Source organism: Sphaeramia orbicularis, chromosome 9 (assembly GCF_902148855.1).
Source record: "Sphaeramia orbicularis chromosome 9, fSphaOr1.1, whole genome shotgun sequence".
NCBI classification, from domain to species: Eukaryota; Metazoa; Chordata; class Actinopteri; order Kurtiformes; family Apogonidae; genus Sphaeramia; species Sphaeramia orbicularis.
This window is the reverse complement of record NC_043965.1, coordinates 15420371-15439340: the sequence shown is the minus strand read 5'-3', so window position 1 is coordinate 15439340 and position 18970 is coordinate 15420371. Positions and strand designations below refer to the sequence as shown.

The following is an 18970-nucleotide window of genomic DNA, read 5'->3' as shown; positions in this document are numbered from 1 at the left end:
ACAACTCATTTGTATGTTCCCTGCGAATTAACATTGAACATGATTCTTAAACTTAAGAAAAAAACTGAAGGAAACTGTTAAAAGTGACATTGAGGCAGAGATGAATGGTTGATTCATTATTGTAACCAGCAATATCATAATAAAGTCACTTTAAAAGGCAATGATAATGAGGGAAATTTAACACTATCAAGGTTGCAGGTGTAGTAGAAATGTAAAACTATTACCTGACCTAGTTTTACAAAAAAAAAAAAAGATTGAAAAGGAATCCAGTTCTTTTGAACACTACACTTTTCAGTGTCAGGGTAAGTGCAGCTGTCATAAATGGGCAAAAGTGTCCTTCTAATCGTAACCTTTTTCCATGAGAATAACCCCTACCAACCAATCCATCTGCAATTCGGTGACGCTCTTGAAAGTGCAGACCATTTCTTCTTTATAATGAAACTTTTGCAGAGGTAAAAGAGGTTCAAAGCAAACTTAAATAGAATATTCTCCATGACAGTGTAACTGTGGGCTACGATGTAATTCTCGCCCTTCCAAAAGTAACACTTTTTTAGGCAAAAGTCTGTATGAGTGAAAGTAGAAATAACTGACCTTGGGATGTACTAAAAAAAAAAAAAAGATTCAATTATAGTAAGAGGGCATGTAATTATTTTCTTGACATCCTGGAAAGAAAAAAAAAAAAAGTCATGAAAGCTGTCAATATTAAAATAAAAATGAAACCTCAGATAATCACCTGATATTATAGATGGTAAATGTATGCACAGATACTATAAGCAGAAGAAGTCATGCACCGTGAAGGACGTTTCTAACAGTATTTTGTATGCAATGTGAACTGAACCTCATGTCCCGTTAAGAGAATGAAACTAATCTAACTTCAAACAGGCTACGATAAGAAATCAATACACTGAAAATAATGAACATTAATTTCGCTCCAGTGTACAAGTCAGCTTTCAGTCCCAGCAACACAACTTGAAACACTGTCAGCCTCTGTTGTCGTCTGTGATTTACATCAGTTAGAAAGATATGATGTGTGTGTGTGTTTAAGTGCATGGAGTAAAACAATAGTGATGATGATGATGATGATGATGATGATGATGATGGTGAAGATGATGATGACAATAATGACGATGATGATGATGAAGATAATCACAAGACTGTTGATAATGACAATAATAGAGATGATGATGGTGAAGATAATGACAATGATGACGATGACGACGATAATGATGATGATGATGATGGTGATGAAGATAATCACAATAAGAGTGATGATGATGATGATGATGATGAAAATAATGATGGTGATGAAGATAATTAAAATAAGAGTGTTGATGATGACATTTACGACGACGTCAGAATAGGAATGTTGATAATGACAATAATAATGATGATGATGGTGAAGATAATGAGGACCATAATGACGAGGACGACGATGATGAAGATAATCACACTAAGAATGTTGACAATGACAATAATAGTGATCATGATGATGATGATGGTGAAGATAATGACAAGGATGACGATGATGGTGATGAAGATAATCACAGTAAGAGTGATGATGATGAAAATAATGATAATGGTGATGAAGATAAATAAAATAAGAATGTTGATGACAATACTAATGATGATGATGATGGTGATGATGGTGATGAAGATAATCACCATCATTGTGATGATGTTGATGATGAAAATAATGATGACGGTGATGAAGATAATCACAGTTAGAATGTTGATGATGACGATGACAACAACATCACAGTTAGAATGTTGATATTGACAATAATAGTGATGATGATGATGATGGCGAAGATAATGACGATGATGACAATAATGATGATGGTGATGAAGATAATCACAATAAAAATGTTGATAATGACAAAAATAGTGATGATTATCATGATGATGATGATGATGACGATGATGACGATAATGGCGATGATGAAAATAATGATGATAATGATGAAGATAATCACAATAAGAATGTTGATAATGACAATAATAGTGATGATGATGATGGTGAAGATAATGACGATGATGACAATAATGATGATTATGATGAAGATAACCACAATAAGAATGTCGATAATGACAATAATAGTGATGATGATGATGATGAGAATGATGACGATAATGGCGATGATGAAAATAATGATGATAATGATGAAGATAATCACAATAAGAATGTTGATAATGACAATAATAGTGATGATGATGATGGTGAAGATAATGACGATGATGACAATAATGATGATTATGATGAAGATAACCACAATAAGAATGTCGATAATGACAATAATAGTGATGATGATGATGATGAGAATGATGACGATAATGGCGATGATGAAAATAATGATGATTATGATGAAGATAATCACAATAAGAATGTTGATAATGACAATAATAGTGATGATGATGATGATGACGACGATGATGAGGATGATGACGATAATGGCGATGATGAAAATAATGATGATAATGATGAAGATAATCACAATAAGAATGTTGATAATGACAATAATAGTGATGATGATGATGATGATGATGGTGAAGATAATGACGATGATGACAATAATGATGATTATGATGAAGATAATCACAATAAGAATGTCGATAATGACAATAATAGTGATGATGATGATGAGAATGATGACGATAATGGCGATGATGAAAATAATGATGATTATGATGAAGATAATCACAATAAGAATGTTGATAATGACAATAATAGTGATGATGATGATGACGACGATGATGAGGATGATGACGATAATGGCGATGATGAAAATAATGATGATTATGATGAAGATAATCACAATAAGAATGTTGATAATGACAATAATAGTGATGATGATGATGACGACGATGATGATGAGGATGATGACGATAATGGCGATGATGAAAATAATGATGATTATGATGAAGATAATCACAATAAGAATGTTGATAATGACAATAATAGTGATGATGATGATGACGACGATGATGATGAGGATGATGACGATAATGGCGATGATGAAAATAATGATGATTATGATGAAGATAATCACAATAAGAATGTTGATAATGACAAAAATAGTGGTGATGATGATGATGATGATGGTGAAGATAATGGCAATAATGTTGATGATGACAATGACATTGACAATCGTGATGACAACAGTGATGCTGCTGCTGATGAAGATGACTACATATTATTATTATTATTATAAACTAGAGTAGTGCCTGAAAAATGCTCCATAGTCTAAGTAGCTGCGTTAGAGTTCACATAAGAATCCTTTCTTCTAAAAGAAACGACATCATGACATAATTCTGTTCAACGTAAATGGATCTACTCAGTTATTGTTCTAAATCTTGAGCTACAGCGTGTGTTCCGCTGAGATAATGCCCTTGATCACTGTCACATCACAGAGTCTTTCATAGCAGCGCTGGCTGTGCTGATACTCAGCCTATTGTCACATCCCATACACTTTCTTTTAGTTATTCATTTCGGCATAATATAAAAACAATTTATATATGCATGGATGGATTCACACAAGATACAGGACCTTACAGCGGGGGGGATCATGACTATATTAAATGCAGACCCGCCCCTAAGCAACACAATAATGTATGATTTGAGAAAGAGGCCAGGAGGTCCCTGTGGAAAACCACTGTGATTCATCTCTGACAGAGACATCACTTCCACTGTGGGCCAAGGGGATAAGACTGTCATGTTAGCCGTCCCATTCCAATCCCCAGCCCTTCAGAGCAAAGCCACCATGATAAATCGGAGGCCCCTGGAATGTGCTGTCCCGATGTGCCCTCTGCGTTTGCGGCGGACTTGAGAACACGAGAAAAGGCTTTAAGTGATGGTTGTAATTTCAGAATAACACCTACCATTTGTTTAATGCTGGAACTAGGGACACGTTCAGATGTGAGAGGAATCAGACAGTTAATGAGTAAGCAAAGCTGTCTGACCTCACTCATTCTCACACTCTGCACTGTAAAAAAACAAACTGTAATTTAACAGAATTTTCACTGTTTATTTTACAGATTTTCCTGTATTTTTAAGATACAGGAAAATATCAATGAAATGACAAAAATAGACTGTGATTTTACATGTCACATGGAAAATAACACGAAAAAACTGTAACTGTGAATAACCATAAAATTTCCATTTTTCAAAAGAAATGTTTTCCTCAGAAAAATACAGTTAAAATACATTTGCAAATGTATCGTAATTTCACAAATATTTCTTTTCTATTTATGAGATTAAACTGTTAATTTAAAGTTTAATACTGTAAAATAATAATAATAATAAAACAAGATAAAATTACTGACAATTAACCGTAAAAGAAGTATTTGTTCTGTAAGTTTAACAAGACTTGTTTGTTAATTGACAAATATCTTGTGTAATTACGGGATGTTTCACAACAAAAATGTTGAATAAATGTATTTTTGTGAATGTATAACATGTATAAGCACTGATAAACTGTCCAAATACAGTTTTTATCAGTGGATTGTACAACTTAGTCTCATTGAAAAGTATTTATATATATATATATATATATATATATATATATATATATATATATATATATGTATATATATAGGTAATTTGATTGTTTTAATACATGTAAATATTCTTTATTAAACATTAAAAAGTCAAAAAATATGCAAAATCTCATGTAAAGTTAGGGCAAAAAACTGTATTTTGATATGAGATGGTTATTTTCCGTTATTTAAGAGTATTTTTTGGCACCCCTGCTGAGGGAAAAATATTGTTTTTTACATTATTATTATTATTATTTTTTTTTTAACAGAGTGTAGAAAGATGTTTATGTTTATGCATTTGGCAGATGCTTTTTTCCAAAGTGACTTAGAGGGGAAAACCAATCAAATCACTCAATCAATCAAATATTATTTATATAGCGCCAGATCACAACAAAAAAGTTATCTCATGACACTTTATATATAGAATTTGTCAAAACCAGACTATGATGCAACAATATGAAAAAAGACCCAAAATTGTAAAGATAGTGAAGCCCTTGACAAAGAAAAACTAACACTTCCTGAATTAGAATGAAGAATAAAGCAGGTTTCAGTGGAGCTCTTCCTTGTAGTTGTCTATACAGGGTGGGGAAGCAAAATTTACAATGAACATTTAGTTGTTTTTTCTCAGCAGGCACTACATCAGTTGTTTTGAAACCAAACATATATTGATGTCATAATCATACCTAACACTATTATCCATACCTTTTCAGAAACTTTTGCCCATATGAGTAATCAGGAAAGCAAACGTCAAAGAGTGTGTGATTTGCTGAATGCACTCGTCACACCAAAGGAGATTTCAAAAATAGTTGGAGTGTCCATAAAGACTGTTTATAATGGAAAGAAGAGAATGACTATGAGCAAAACTATTACGAGAAAGTCTGGAAGATACTATGAAAGAAGAATGGGAGAAGTTGTCACCCCAATATTTGAGGAACATTTGCGCAAGTTTCAGGAAGCGTGTGAAGGCAGTTATTGAGAAAGGAGGACACATAGAATAAAAACATTTTCTATAATGTCAATTTTCTTGTGGCAAATAAATTCTCATGACTTTCAGTAAACTAATTGGTCATACACTGTCTTTCAATCCCTGCCTCAAAATATTGTAAATTTCGCTTCCCCACCCTGTATAATTATCTCATCAGTACAATTCACATAAGGGACTCTGTGAAAGGCCTATCTCTATATAAACGGCCACACCAGAACATATTAGTCGCATCAACTAACATCTTTTGACAGAAAATTTAATCGGCCCGCTGCCCCCTGTAATTCTTGCCGTATATTGTCAGGCTCTTATTGTAAACAGAAGTGCCTGCTTAAGGAGATAGAGGGGGTGAAGTGTTGTTCTTTACTCAGACCTGCAGGGACTACAGTGTCAGTCAGGATGAAACAAAGAGGCTTGTCTGCTCTTAAACTGAGTGATAATTGCTACTGTACAATCATATAGCTCTCAGAATAAAGGCCACTGGCACGGTCTGAAGCTGAAAAGCAGTGCTCAGAGGCATGTTTTGACGCTGCCGATAGGGAAGATTAAGTGTTGAAACCAATGCTGGCAGAGGACGATAAGGAATGGATTTTTTTTTTTCCCCTACCACAACCTTGATGTCGTATTGATATAAAAGTTTGTGTCAACAGCGCAACAACAGTTGTGGGAACAAACAGCACAGCATTAGTTCCGTTTTATATAACAAGAGAAGTGAAAGCTAAAGCAAAGACGTGATGAATAAACAGGAAAGATTAGTCATGTTAGTCGTCAATACACTGTGAAAAAAAAAAAAAAAAAACGGTAATATTCTGGCAGCAGGGGTGCTGAAAAAATAGTAAAATAACGGAAATAACCATCTCATAAAAATACAGTAATTTTCCATAATTAAATACAGTTTTTTGCCCTAACTTTACATGACATTTTGCTTTTTTTTGACTTTTTAATGTTTAATAAAGAATATTTTAAAACAATCATGTTACCTATAAATATATGTATAAATAATTTTCAATGAGACTAAGTTGTACAATCCACTGATAAAAACTGTATTTGGACAGTTTATCAGTGCTTATACATGTTATACATTCACAAAAATACATTTATTCAACATTTTTTGTTGTGAAACCTCCCGTAATTACACAAGATATTTGTCAATTAACATACAAGTCTTGTTAAACTTACAGAACAAATACTTTTTTTATGGTTAATTGTCAGTAATTTCATCTCATCTCATTTTTTTTTTTTTTACAGTATTAAACTTTAACAGTTTAATCTCATAAATAGAAAAGAAATATTTGTGAAATTATGATACATTTGCAAATGTATTTTAACTGTATTTTTCTGTGAAAAAAGAAAAAGTGTCTCTTAAAAAAATGGAAATTTTATGGTTATTCACAGTTACGGTTTTTCGTGTTATTTTACATTTGACATGTAAAATCACAGTTTATTTTTTTCATTTCATTGATATTTTCCTGTACCTTAAAAATACAGGAAAAAATCTGTAAAAATAAACAGTGAAAATTCTGTTAAATTGCTGATTTTTTTTTACAGTGTAGTGTGAACAGAACCTCAGACCTCAGCCTGTATCGACTCTAATCTCTAGAGTAGAAGGTGAGAGGTCTGCCGTGAAGTCATAGAGAGGTTATTCAGTCATACTACAACACTGTTAGGATGCCATGACACTCACATTTATCTCTGTAACGTATGGTGTAATCAGTGTGGTGCACATGTGAAGATGCTATTAGTGGGCGAAAATAATTGGGACTCAGTTGATGACATTGTGGGGCTTTCGCTGTCATTCAACAGATGCTAACAAAGACAAGACATATTATGCCGATAGCTGAGGAACCAGGCTATGACATGCAATGCGTGGGTGGACATAGCCTTTTAATTAATAGAGAGCAGAGGGGGAAAAAAATGAAGACGGCAGAGCAGATACATGAAGCGTACTGTGCGATAAAATATTGCTATTGTTAGGCAGTGCTGAGGGAAAAGTGCTGCGATGCAGAAAGAGTGGAAAGTCTTGACAGCTTTCCGGTGGCAGTCTGACGGCTGAGCAGGAAGATTGGAAGGAAAGTGCAGCAGAGGGCTGCTGTCAGGCCACACCAGAGCTCCGTTTAACAAGGTCCAGAGATGAGCTGCACCACAACACATTGCAGGGGAATGAGAAGGGGAATGAAAACGGAGGGAGGGCGGTGTAAGGCACATGCATTTTAGCAGAGCCCCTCTACCTGTCATTGCCTGCAAGCCTGGGATTCCTCACATGTGCAGAGGAGCAGAGATTGGAAATCCTTAGTAATGATAGGAGCTGAAGACAATTCAGAGGTTTCGAGTAGTACCTGCCATCACATGCTCACACTAGATATGCCTGTGACATTTTGACACCTTCATCTCTACATGAAGGAATGTGAGAACCCCAATAGATACTCTGTTTGCTCCTCAGGGGCCTCAATCCACTTGTCAGAATAAAACGCTGCTATTGTAAGATGCTGAAAATCATGAATATGTATACTCTGTATTTTTGTGAACCCAAAATATATTGAAATATATTGTTTGGGGTGGATGGTGGATATACAGAATCTGACATTTTGCCTCCAGTCACCAGGGCATACCTGCATCCCAACTCTGGAGGTCTTTGAGTTTGTATAATATTGGCATAAAAATGTAATATCGGTGAATATCGTTATCGTTTTGTTTTGCCTATCATTAAAACCGATAAAATAATGCCTTGATTTCGCCGGCATTTACCGACGTGCAAATGAAGCATTGTTTGTAGCTGAAAGAAATGTGCAGTTTTCAAAATTGTACAGTAGCATTGCCACACTGTAATAGACTCATGGAGGGAGGGAGAGAAAATAAATAAATATGGCATTTTTTCCACAACTTAAGTTGAAGTATGTATTCTTTGCACAGACAGTGTTTACATTCTGAAAGCCTTGTTGCATTTGAGAATGCATCCAATGGGGCATCACAATAAAATTAGGCATGATGTGTTAATTCCATGACAGGAGATATGTGATGTTACCTAAAATTAGTTTAATATCCCACATATATCGGCAGCGGTATCGGTAGATATCGGAATCGGAAATTAAGCGTTGGACAATATCGGCATATCGGTTTTTGGCAAAAAAGCCAATATCGGACATCCCTAGTATCATACAAATGCTTTGGCTAGAGTAAGAAAAAGCCTGAGGTGTGGTTTAATCATCACAAGTCGTTGTTAAATCTTATTTTTGCTTTTTCCAAATCTTGATATTTTTTCTTGCATTTAACCACGTGCTGTTAGTGCATAAACCCAACTGTGAAAAGCTCATTTAATACTTACATATCCATGCAATTTTTCAGAGACACTAATGATGACATTCATATGTGTAAACGTGTAGTTATCAAATGTATTTTTGTTCCAGTTTCAACATAAAAATGATGTGAATCTGTGGTTTGAAGGAACACCCAGTAGGTTTTGTTCTGGGTCGGCTGCTCCTACAAGAGTGGATGTGATTCTTCACATGTACTAAGTTGTTCACGTGTAGTTAACTCTGCTCATTTCATTCATCATGGTACTGTGTAAGAAGCTCATCCGAATATTTATGCAGAACAAGCAGAAATAATTAATGTGTGCAAATGCATAATATGCCTTATTTTAAACATAGCTGCCTTGGGGGCAAACTCCTACAAGAGGCTTTACAAGCCTTGCTCTGGGAGCTATCACACCTCTCGTATACCTCATCTTCATGCTCCGCTTATAAAATATGCTTCAGTCATGGCTGCACTGTGGAAACTCTAGCGGGGCCTCTGTAGCCATCTTTCCACCTTGGCCGCAGGCATCAATCTCTTAGTCTGGCATGAAAGCTTATCTCCCAGCGTCATGCTAAATGTCAACCTCAGGAATGCTGAAACACCATTAGTTATGTCCGCCCTATTAGAGCAAGCTAATTCCACATAAAAGCCACCCACCCAATTTTAAATGAGCCTGCCTTCACAAGGCTCTTTTCAGCTGTTTAGTCCTTCACGTCAGCAAAAGCAGCAGGGAGTAGACATGAAATCCAAATGACAAATCCAGAGAACATCACCGGAAAAAAACATACTTGTTGAATCACTATGAATAGAACTCCATATTCTGTAGTCAGTGACGAAATAGCGTTTTTGAAAAGTATTTGTGATTTGATTAAATGTCCTCTATTCTTGCCGGAACTTGCACAATTTCTAATTTTCATAGTATACTGACTGTCGTTTCTTTGTTTTCCCTAGGGGGGCGACTCCTGTTTCTCATGGTGTGGCTGAACCTTGTGCCTCAAACTGACAGCTGCCCTGCCAAGTGCGTCTGCTACAGTGAGCCTAGACCTACTGTGGCATGCCAACAACAAGGACTGTTTTCCATCCCCACTGAGATCCCAGTGCGGAGCCAGCGGATATTCCTCCAGAGCAACAAGCTGACAGTGGTGAGATCCACCAGCTTCAGCTCTTGCCATAATCTCACCGTTCTTTGGCTCTACTCGAACAACATCAGCTACATTGAGGCTGGAGCCTTCTATGGCTTGGAAAAACTGGAGGAGCTGGACATTGGGGACAACAGTAACCTCCGCACCATCAGCCCCACAGCCTTCCGGGGTTTAACTAAGCTGCACACCCTCCACTTGCACAGGTGTGGCCTGTCCGAGCTCCCTGTCGGAGTTTTCCGTGGAATGTTTTCCCTACAGTACCTTTACCTGCAGGACAATAACATTCATACCCTGCATGATGACACTTTTCTGGACCTTGCCAACCTCACCTATCTCTACCTGCACAATAACAAGATCAAGATAGTAACAGACAACATGTTTCGAGGCTTAATCAATCTGGATCGACTGCTGCTACACCAGAATCGGGTTATCTACGTCCAACCAAGGGCTTTTACTGATCTTGGTAAGCTGAAAACCCTCTATTTGTTCTATAACAATCTTACTGTCTTGACGGGAGAGACTATGGACCCGCTTGCAACCCTCCAGTACTTGCGTCTAAACGGGAACCAGTGGATCTGTGACTGTCGAGCAAGGACCTTGTGGGAGTGGTTTAAGCGTTTCAAAGGTTCCAGCTCTGAGTTAGAGTGCAACATTCCTGAGTTCCTAGCAGGGGAGGACCTAAAAGCACTGAAAAGTGAAGACTTGGAGGGCTGCGTAAAGAAGTTTCAAATCCAAACTGACCTGTTCAGCTCCAAGACACAGTCCGGCAAATTCCCTTCCAGTGAGAATCCTCTAGGAGACACCATTCCCAGGTGTTGCCTCGGAGACAACGATAAGTCCTCCATCCTGTCTGGAAAAAGCCGCCAAAACAACCCCCTGAAAGAAAAGGAGAACATGTCCAAGACTAAATTCAAGGAGCCAGAACGAACGAAAAATGAGACCCAAAACAAGCAGAACGATGGACCACTAGGAACCTTGTCCAATGCCCTTGATAATTCCTCCAATCTAAATCCTGATCTTATAGACACTCTGGAATCATCTACAGCATCAAACAAAAAGAAAAAGAAGTGTGTCAAAAAGCCCAAATCAGACGCCCAGTGTATCAAAGGTCAGGGTTCTACTTTGCAAGTGCTGCGCTCTCTCATCATTCCCATGATCTGGATATCTCTAGCCATGTCTTAGGACTCCTGATCTCATTCTGAACACAGGACTAAGATTGTTGATGCTCATGACAATGATACAGAAGATGCAGTGACATCTACAATAGGCAGTGACTGAAAAGCCAGGAGTCACTTTGACCCAATGTGGGTGAGGACGACGAACAATAACGAGGACATTAGAGTACATTTAATAAAATGGATGCCTTTACAGAACACTACAGAACTAATGTATATAATGAATTGGTGCCCAAATTGTTTGTTCTCTATGTACTTAATTGTACTGTGTCTAAGCTACACTTCGGAGACTCCTCCCTCTTTCCCTCTCAAAAGCTTTTACTGCTTAGACAGACCACCGGACGACTAAAAAAAAGACAAATACTAAACAAACAAAAAATGAACAAAAATGACAAAAAAATAACAAAAAAAAAAAAAAAACAACAAAAAACAAATACAGGAAATCAGAGACAGAAAGCACACAAAGAATGTTGGGTCCGTTTAATGAAAATAAACGATCTCCCCCCTACCCCCGCCCCCCCCCCCCATTATTTAATCAAAGTGATGCATTTGTTGGGTAATGTTATGTTTTTTATGTTTCTAAAAGCCAATGTTTTACCTCCCTGATTTTAGTTCTATTTTCATGACAGAAAGGGTATATGGGTAGCATTTACTGAAAGAATGCTGTCAATTTGTTTATGGAGATTGCAAAGGAACCATAGATATGCATTTTATTTTACTTGTGTACAAGTATGAATATATTATGAATAAAAGTTCTTATTTCGTAGATGTTTTTGATATTGTGTGATTTTTTTTTTTCTAGTTAGTGAGGAGATGAGGAGTCTGTGTCATTAAGCTAGTGCCATGTACTGTGTAGACTGGACAAACATTATTAGACATCTTTCATTTCTTCTGCACATTACCTAGGTTTTTTGCTAATGTAAGGTTTAAGGAAAATAAAAACAAAACAAAAAATAACTTTATCATTTCTGCTTTGTGCCAGCAGAAATGTTCCGAAGTACATTTGAATTTCTAAAATAAAATGTTAAATGAGACTTAACATATTGAGAGCTAAACAAACCACAAAACTCCTATATTTCCTCCAAGACAGATGGTGAGCATACCATGGTGTCCGTATTGTCTCCAAGATATTTTTGGGGAGCGGTGACTGACTGCATTGTCCAATCTGGCCTCAACCCAAACCTCAGGAGTCCACATTAAAGTTTGTTTTTTTCTCCATGGACTCTTCACGACATTGCACTGTCACACACTGTGATGCCAGAAGAGACATAAATAAAAAGCAGAAAAAGCAGAAGAAGGACAGAGTAGGTAGATTACAGGTGACCCCTGAGTGATATTTTACTTTTTTAAATAGAATTATGCATTTTAAAACATTTCCCTGTGGTCTACATAAACTGTAAAAGCTATAGTTGTGTCTGAATTCTTCATTAATTCAACTCCACAGGTCCATCTTCAACCCTATTTCTGAGTAATGACACCAGAAAGGTCATTTTGAGCGCAGGCCCTTTAAATGCGAAAGAGCCACTTTAAGCCCCACCTCCTTTAGGTTATTGGCTGTGCTGCTCTGTCCCGTTCAACCAACAACTGAACATTTTAGGTAATTGGATCGAACTTTGGACATATTTTCAGTTTTTACTACAACTGCTGCTGCTGATAAACAATTATGTCGTACTTGGAGAAATGTTCGTCTGAAGTCTTGACCTTATATGTGCAAAAGTCGTGACGTAACTAGTTATAAAACATACCAAATTAAGAAGGAATTAAAACAGGTTGTAGAAATCCACTCGATTTTTTGCCAAAAAGAATATAAAGATAGCTTTGCAGCACCTGGAGGGTTCAAATTCAAACTTTATGAACTATTAGGGTCCAAATACACAAATACATGAACCAAAGACTAATAAAAGTGGGTTTAGCAAAATATGACCCCTTTAAGTTACTTAGTTGTGCAGGTAGTGTATCATTTGACTGAAAAATTAATTGAGTGAAGACATAAAATACAAGCATAATCAGTTCAAGTGCTGATTAATATCTTGGGCTTTCAACTAAAATTACTTCATTTAGCTTTCTTTTGAATATAACCCCCCCGAATTCTTCATTAATTCAACTCCACAGGTCCATCTTCAACCCTATTTCAGAGTAATGACACCAGAAAGGTCGTTTTGAGCGCTGGCCCTTTTAATGCAAATGAGCCACTTTAAGCCCCACCCCCTTTAGGTTGTTGGCTGTGCTGCTCTTCAAGCGACAACTGAACATTTTAATTCAATTTTCAATTCAATTCAACTTTATTTGTATAGCCCAATATCACAACAAGGTTATCTCAAAGGGCTTTACAGAGTCAGTTAGAGTAAACAACAGTCAAATGAACAGCAAGAAAATGAGTAGTGTCCAGGGCATCCCCCGTCCTTAGACCCTCCTTCTCGGCAAGGAAAAACTCAAAACCCAGTGGGAAAAGGGAGAAACCTCGGGGAGAACCACAGTGAAGGAGAGATCCACTCCCATGGACGGACAGGCTATAGATGCACCAGGACTGATGGACGTCCATTTGCAGATGTAGTTCTAGTCTACAAGGATGCAGTAGGGTGGACACATGGGGGGTCCATCCCGCTGGATGAGACAGGCAGGGGCGAGGAGGCCCATCCACAGTGGTGAGGCCGAGGACGTCCATCCAGACAGGTGGGGGAGGGGGTCAGGACACAGGACAGGGCAGGACACAGATGGGTCAGCGCAGATCCTGCCATCATTGGCTCCCAAGTGGTTACAACTGAAAAAGTAGCCACTCCCCCGGAGGGGAGTGGGGAAAGGGGACATCGGGTGAATAGCACTGCACAAACTAAGTTGGCTAAATATTAAAAATATAAGTGCAGACCAGAATGGTACGTAGAACCAGAAACAGGAGATAGGACTCAGTGCCTGTACTTCCCCCAGCATTCTTGCTCCTAGGGCAGCTTAGACTGAACTGTGGGTTTAGTCTGGTTTGAACTAGCCTGACCATAAGCTTTTTCAAATAGGAATGTTTTTAGCCTGACCTTAAATGTAGAGACTGTGTCGGCCTCTTTAATGTTAACTGGAAGCTGATTCCATAAAACAGGAGCTTGGTAACTAAAGGCTCTAGCTCCTACTGTACTCTTACAGACCCTGGGAACTACCAGTAGACCTGCATTCTGAGAACGAAGGGTTCTGTTGGGATGGTACGGCACCAGAGCATCTCTGAGATAAGAGGGGCCCATACCATTAATGGTCTTGTATGTGAGGAGGAGGATTTTGAATCTAATTCTAAACTCAATTGGAAGCCAGTGAAGGGCTTGGAGCACAGGGGTGATGTGTTCTCTTCTATTTATTCCTGTTAGTAGTCTCGCTGCCGCGTTCTGAACCAGTTGATAACTTTTTAGAGAGCTTTTAGGACATGCTACGAGAAGGGAGGGAAGGGATTTTAGGTAATTGGCTCGATGTCTGGACATATTTTCAGTTTTTACTACAACTGCTGCTGCTGATAAACAATTATGTCGTACTCGGAGAAATATTCATCAGAAGTCTTGACCTTATATGTGCAAATGTTGTGATGTAACTAGTTATAGATGTAACAAATTAAGTACGAATTAAAACCGGTTGTAGAAATCCACACAATTTTTTGCCAAAATGAATATAAATATAGCTTTGCAGCACCTGGAGGGTTCAAATTCAAACTTTTGGAACTATTAGGGTCCAAATACATGAACCAAAGACTAATAAAAGTGGGTTTAGCAAAATATGACCCATTTAAAACCGGTCAAGGAAGACTGAACTAAAGATAACCTCGTGTAATTAAATAATCAGGACTCTCTTTTTATTTGATGTTCCGTAATTACACACTCTGCTTGTGGTACAATCCCCTAAGGCTTTTCTGCAAGATCAAACAAATCAATAGTCATACCATAATATGCTATTTAAAACAAGGTCAGTATTCAATGTCAACACGCATGCAGTGCAGTATATTTACAAGTCTTAAGTGGCGGCTGCACATGCGGTGTGTGATGATGTTGAATGAAATGCCCTGGGCAGCTTACAGAATTCAGCATACCATTAAACTGAGTTACAAACACTGACACTTTTGAGTGAATTATTAAGCAACGAAGGAATATGCCGAGGGAATATTCAAAACTGACTTTTCACATCACAACCTTGAATTTGAGAGCAAAACACACCCTTGGGGCATCATATTAAGTACTGTTTTTGCTTTCTTGATACAGCAAAGAAAGCCTAAATATTTGAATACAGAAGAGTATAAGCTGTCAAATGTCACCTTGTCAGACGGTTACGCTGGGGTCCACGCTTACATTGTGAACCAAATTAAGTCAAGATCTTGTCAACATCCCTCAATTTATCGCACACCGAGTGAACAGATTAGAAGGCATAGTTTCCGCAAATCCCCAGAGCTTTCAGTTGTTGTCGATTAACCCTAGAAAGTAAGAGGACTGAAGAAGATATTGATCTGAAGTAGAAATCAACAGGGAAAATCAACAAGGCTCCTCAAACAGAGACAGACTACCCTCTGCTGATGTACAAGCACCTGCAGGCTGACGGGGAGCAGGTAATTGTGTCTGACTCAGTCAAACCACTCCTGTCCATGTGCTCACGCAATCATCAAAAAAAGCATTCTCCATTTCTGTCCTATTCTTCTGTTACAATGACAAGTGCATAAGAGTAGGGTTCTCCCAAATATACTACTGCACTTCTACTGCACAGAGGAGCGGAATACAAATACAGTGTTGTGTTAAGAAGAAACAGGAGGGTTTTAACTGTTGTTTATCTCAAACAAATACTTAACCCTCCGGTATCTGGGTGCACCTTTTAGGCACATTTTGCACTTTGTTTTAAAAAAACGTCATATTATTTTTCACAATTTAAATAAGGTTAGAATTCAAAAGTTGTTCATTTCTGCATGATCTTTAAAATTCTGGCCACCAACTAAAATGTGCACATTGTAAACAAAAGAAAATTACCAGACTAACATCTGTCTCCCAAGTGTGCCTAAAACGCACTATTTCTTCCATTTGATATGTATGATTAGGGCTGACCTTGATTTACAAAAATAAAATAAAATTAAAGCAGAAAAATAAATCAATATATAATATTTAATAGTTTGATTTATAGGTGTGCATTTTTGGCACACTTGGTGACAGATGCTAGTATTTTTGAACATTTGACCTAGCGCCAAAAATAATAACGCAAATTAACCAATGTTGGGGTTAATCATTGACGTATGCCAGGATGAAAAAATCAAATAACATGATCCATTTTTTATGTAGTATATTGAAAAAAAATTTTTTTTGTGTTTTTTGCATCCAAAAAAATGGTTCGTTTACATTACAAACACGGCATTTAAAGGGTTAAGAAATGTGACAATTATTGAATATTTGTTGTTTTTTTTTTTACGGCTCAAGTTGATGAAATAGAAAAAAAGTGTAAAAGAATCAAAAACAAACTGTAAGAAAAAAAATTTGACATTATTCCACAAGTGTGCCAAAAAGGCACACTTGGTGCTTAGTAAGGGCCATGCTGGACAGGATACCGGAGGGTTAAAGGTGCTGGAGACTTCCGTGACCAATTTTTCATCATATTTGTAAAACCTCAGTCATAGCCTCAGTATCATGAATCTGTAAGTCTTTCTGGGATTACTCACCTGAATCCCTTGCATTACGGTGAACAGTTTCTTAGTGCCATCCACCATAAACAGTCCATGTGTTTACAAATGAGCCAGGAGGTCACTCGGGCATCTTCGGAATTTGGTTGTGACATGCATTGTGGGAAGTGAAGGCTCGCGCAGTCACCTGACAGCAGCAGCTGGAACAGACACGATCAGAAATGGCAGGAACTCCCTTCCTTCTATGCATATTCCTCCAGCTGTTTCCACTTGTTTCATCCACGTAATACCATATGGTTGCACAATACAATACATTTCAGTTGTTTACATTGTGACTGACCCGTTTATTTATTTATTTTCTTAAATGTACCAGAATGCACTGCCTTGACTGTCTAGTTATGTGTGTTTTGTTTGTTTTGCTTTTTTTGGGTTCTGTTTATCATGTTCGGTGTCAGTCTTTGTATTATGAACACATTACTAAGTGTTATATTTATTAAATATTTGAAATGTTCTACAAATGTTGAAAAGTTCTATGAATAAAGTAAAAAAAAAAAAAGAAAAAATCTCAAGAAAAAGTGAATTTTCGGAATTTGGTTGCGACATGCATTGTGGGAAGTGAAGGCTCAGCGCAGCCATCTGACAGCAGCAGCTGGAACAGACACGATCAGAAATGGCAGGAACTCCCTTCCTTCTATGCATATTCCTCCAGTCGTTTCCACGTGTTTGTTTCATCCACGTAATACCATATGGTTGCACTGTCGCTGTCAAGTGGCTGCGCGAACCTCCGTTTCCCACAATGCACGTCGCGACAAAATTCCGAAGATGCCCGAGTGGCGTCCCAGGTTGGTTTACTAAACACACGGTTTGTTTATGGTGGATGGCACTAAGAAACTGTTCACCGTAATGCAAGAGACTCAGGTGAGTAATCACAGACAGACTTACAGGTTTGTGATATTGAGGATATGACTGAGGATTGACAGATGTGATGAAAAACTGGTCTCGAAAGTCTCCAGCACCTTTAAAAAATTAAAGCCTGAACCATTAAATCAATGACAGAAAATTCCAGTTCTTTAACACTGGAGCCTTTATTGGTCCTTCTGAACAACCCCCAATTTTTTTTTTTTTTTTTTAATATCAGTTTCTGTGTATGAGTTTCAGTTTTGTATCATATTTGACACATTGGGTCTCAATGCTCAAATATTATTACTTTTGAACAAACAAAAACATAACATAACACAAACATGTCTGACTACGATGGCGTATTTGGGCTATGTAACAAAAAAAAAAAAAAAAAAAAAAGGTTGTCATTACAAGAATAAAGTCCTCATATTTCGAAAAAAAAAAAAGTCATTTAATGAAAATAAAGTTATAGCTTTAAAAAACTCATTATTTAACAAGAATAAAGTCATTATTTTTCGAGAATAAAGTCATGATTTAACGAGAACAAAGTCATTATTTTTCGAGAATAAAATCATTAATGAGAATAAAGTTGTAGTTTAAAAAAACTCATTTAACTCAAAATATACCGACTTTATTCTCGTTAAATAATTTAAAAAAAATACGACTTTATTCTCGAAATATAATGACTTTATTCTCGTAGTGACAAGCGTTTTTATTTTCCCTTGTGGCCCTAATACGTTAGAATAGACAAAAATCTTATTTTTGAGCTAAAATACTCAAGTGTTATCAAATATTCACCGCACACTAATATGGTCTCTATCAGTCTTTTACTACAATATAAAATTATTTGGATTTATTTTACTGCTGCATTCACGTATATGATGCATTTGAACTACTTTATATGATATGAGTGACTTCCTCCAGTGCAGAGCTGTGATAAATCTGTATTTAATGTGATGTAAAAGTCACATGAATTCTAATCTGAGGCCATTCAAAAAGATCACATTTACATCTAGTGTTAATCATATTTATTTGTTCTGTTAACTTTGTCATGAAAATACAGATCTGAATCACATATGAGTGAAAAAAAAATCACATTTGGACCACTGCTGCCTTTATTTTAATCATATTCAGTTATGGTCCTATTTTGTTTTTGTTGAATTTGTGAAAAACATGCATAATTGATGTTGAATTTATAACAATTATAAATGCTTTAGATATGACAATTAACAAACAACAATTACAACAAACAATTAATCCTACTTCCATTTTTATGTAAATACAAAACACAGCATTGAGTAAAACCATACATGTATTATATTGT

At 36.9% G+C, this 18970-nt stretch overlaps 1 protein-coding gene across 1 annotated transcript in view; it reads left to right on the top strand.

Annotated features, from left to right (window-relative positions):
* rtn4r (reticulon 4 receptor) overlaps nucleotides 1-11892 on the top strand; it is a 130557-nt gene extending 118665 nt beyond the window's left edge. The window contains exon 2 of the mRNA XM_030143751.1: nucleotides 9761-11892. Within this exon, the coding sequence (XP_029999611.1) occupies nucleotides 9761-11133 (1373 nt within the window). The 3' untranslated portion in view covers nucleotides 11134-11892. The remainder of the gene's footprint in view (nucleotides 1-9760) is intronic.
* Nucleotides 11893-18970: the final 7078 nt, after the last annotated feature.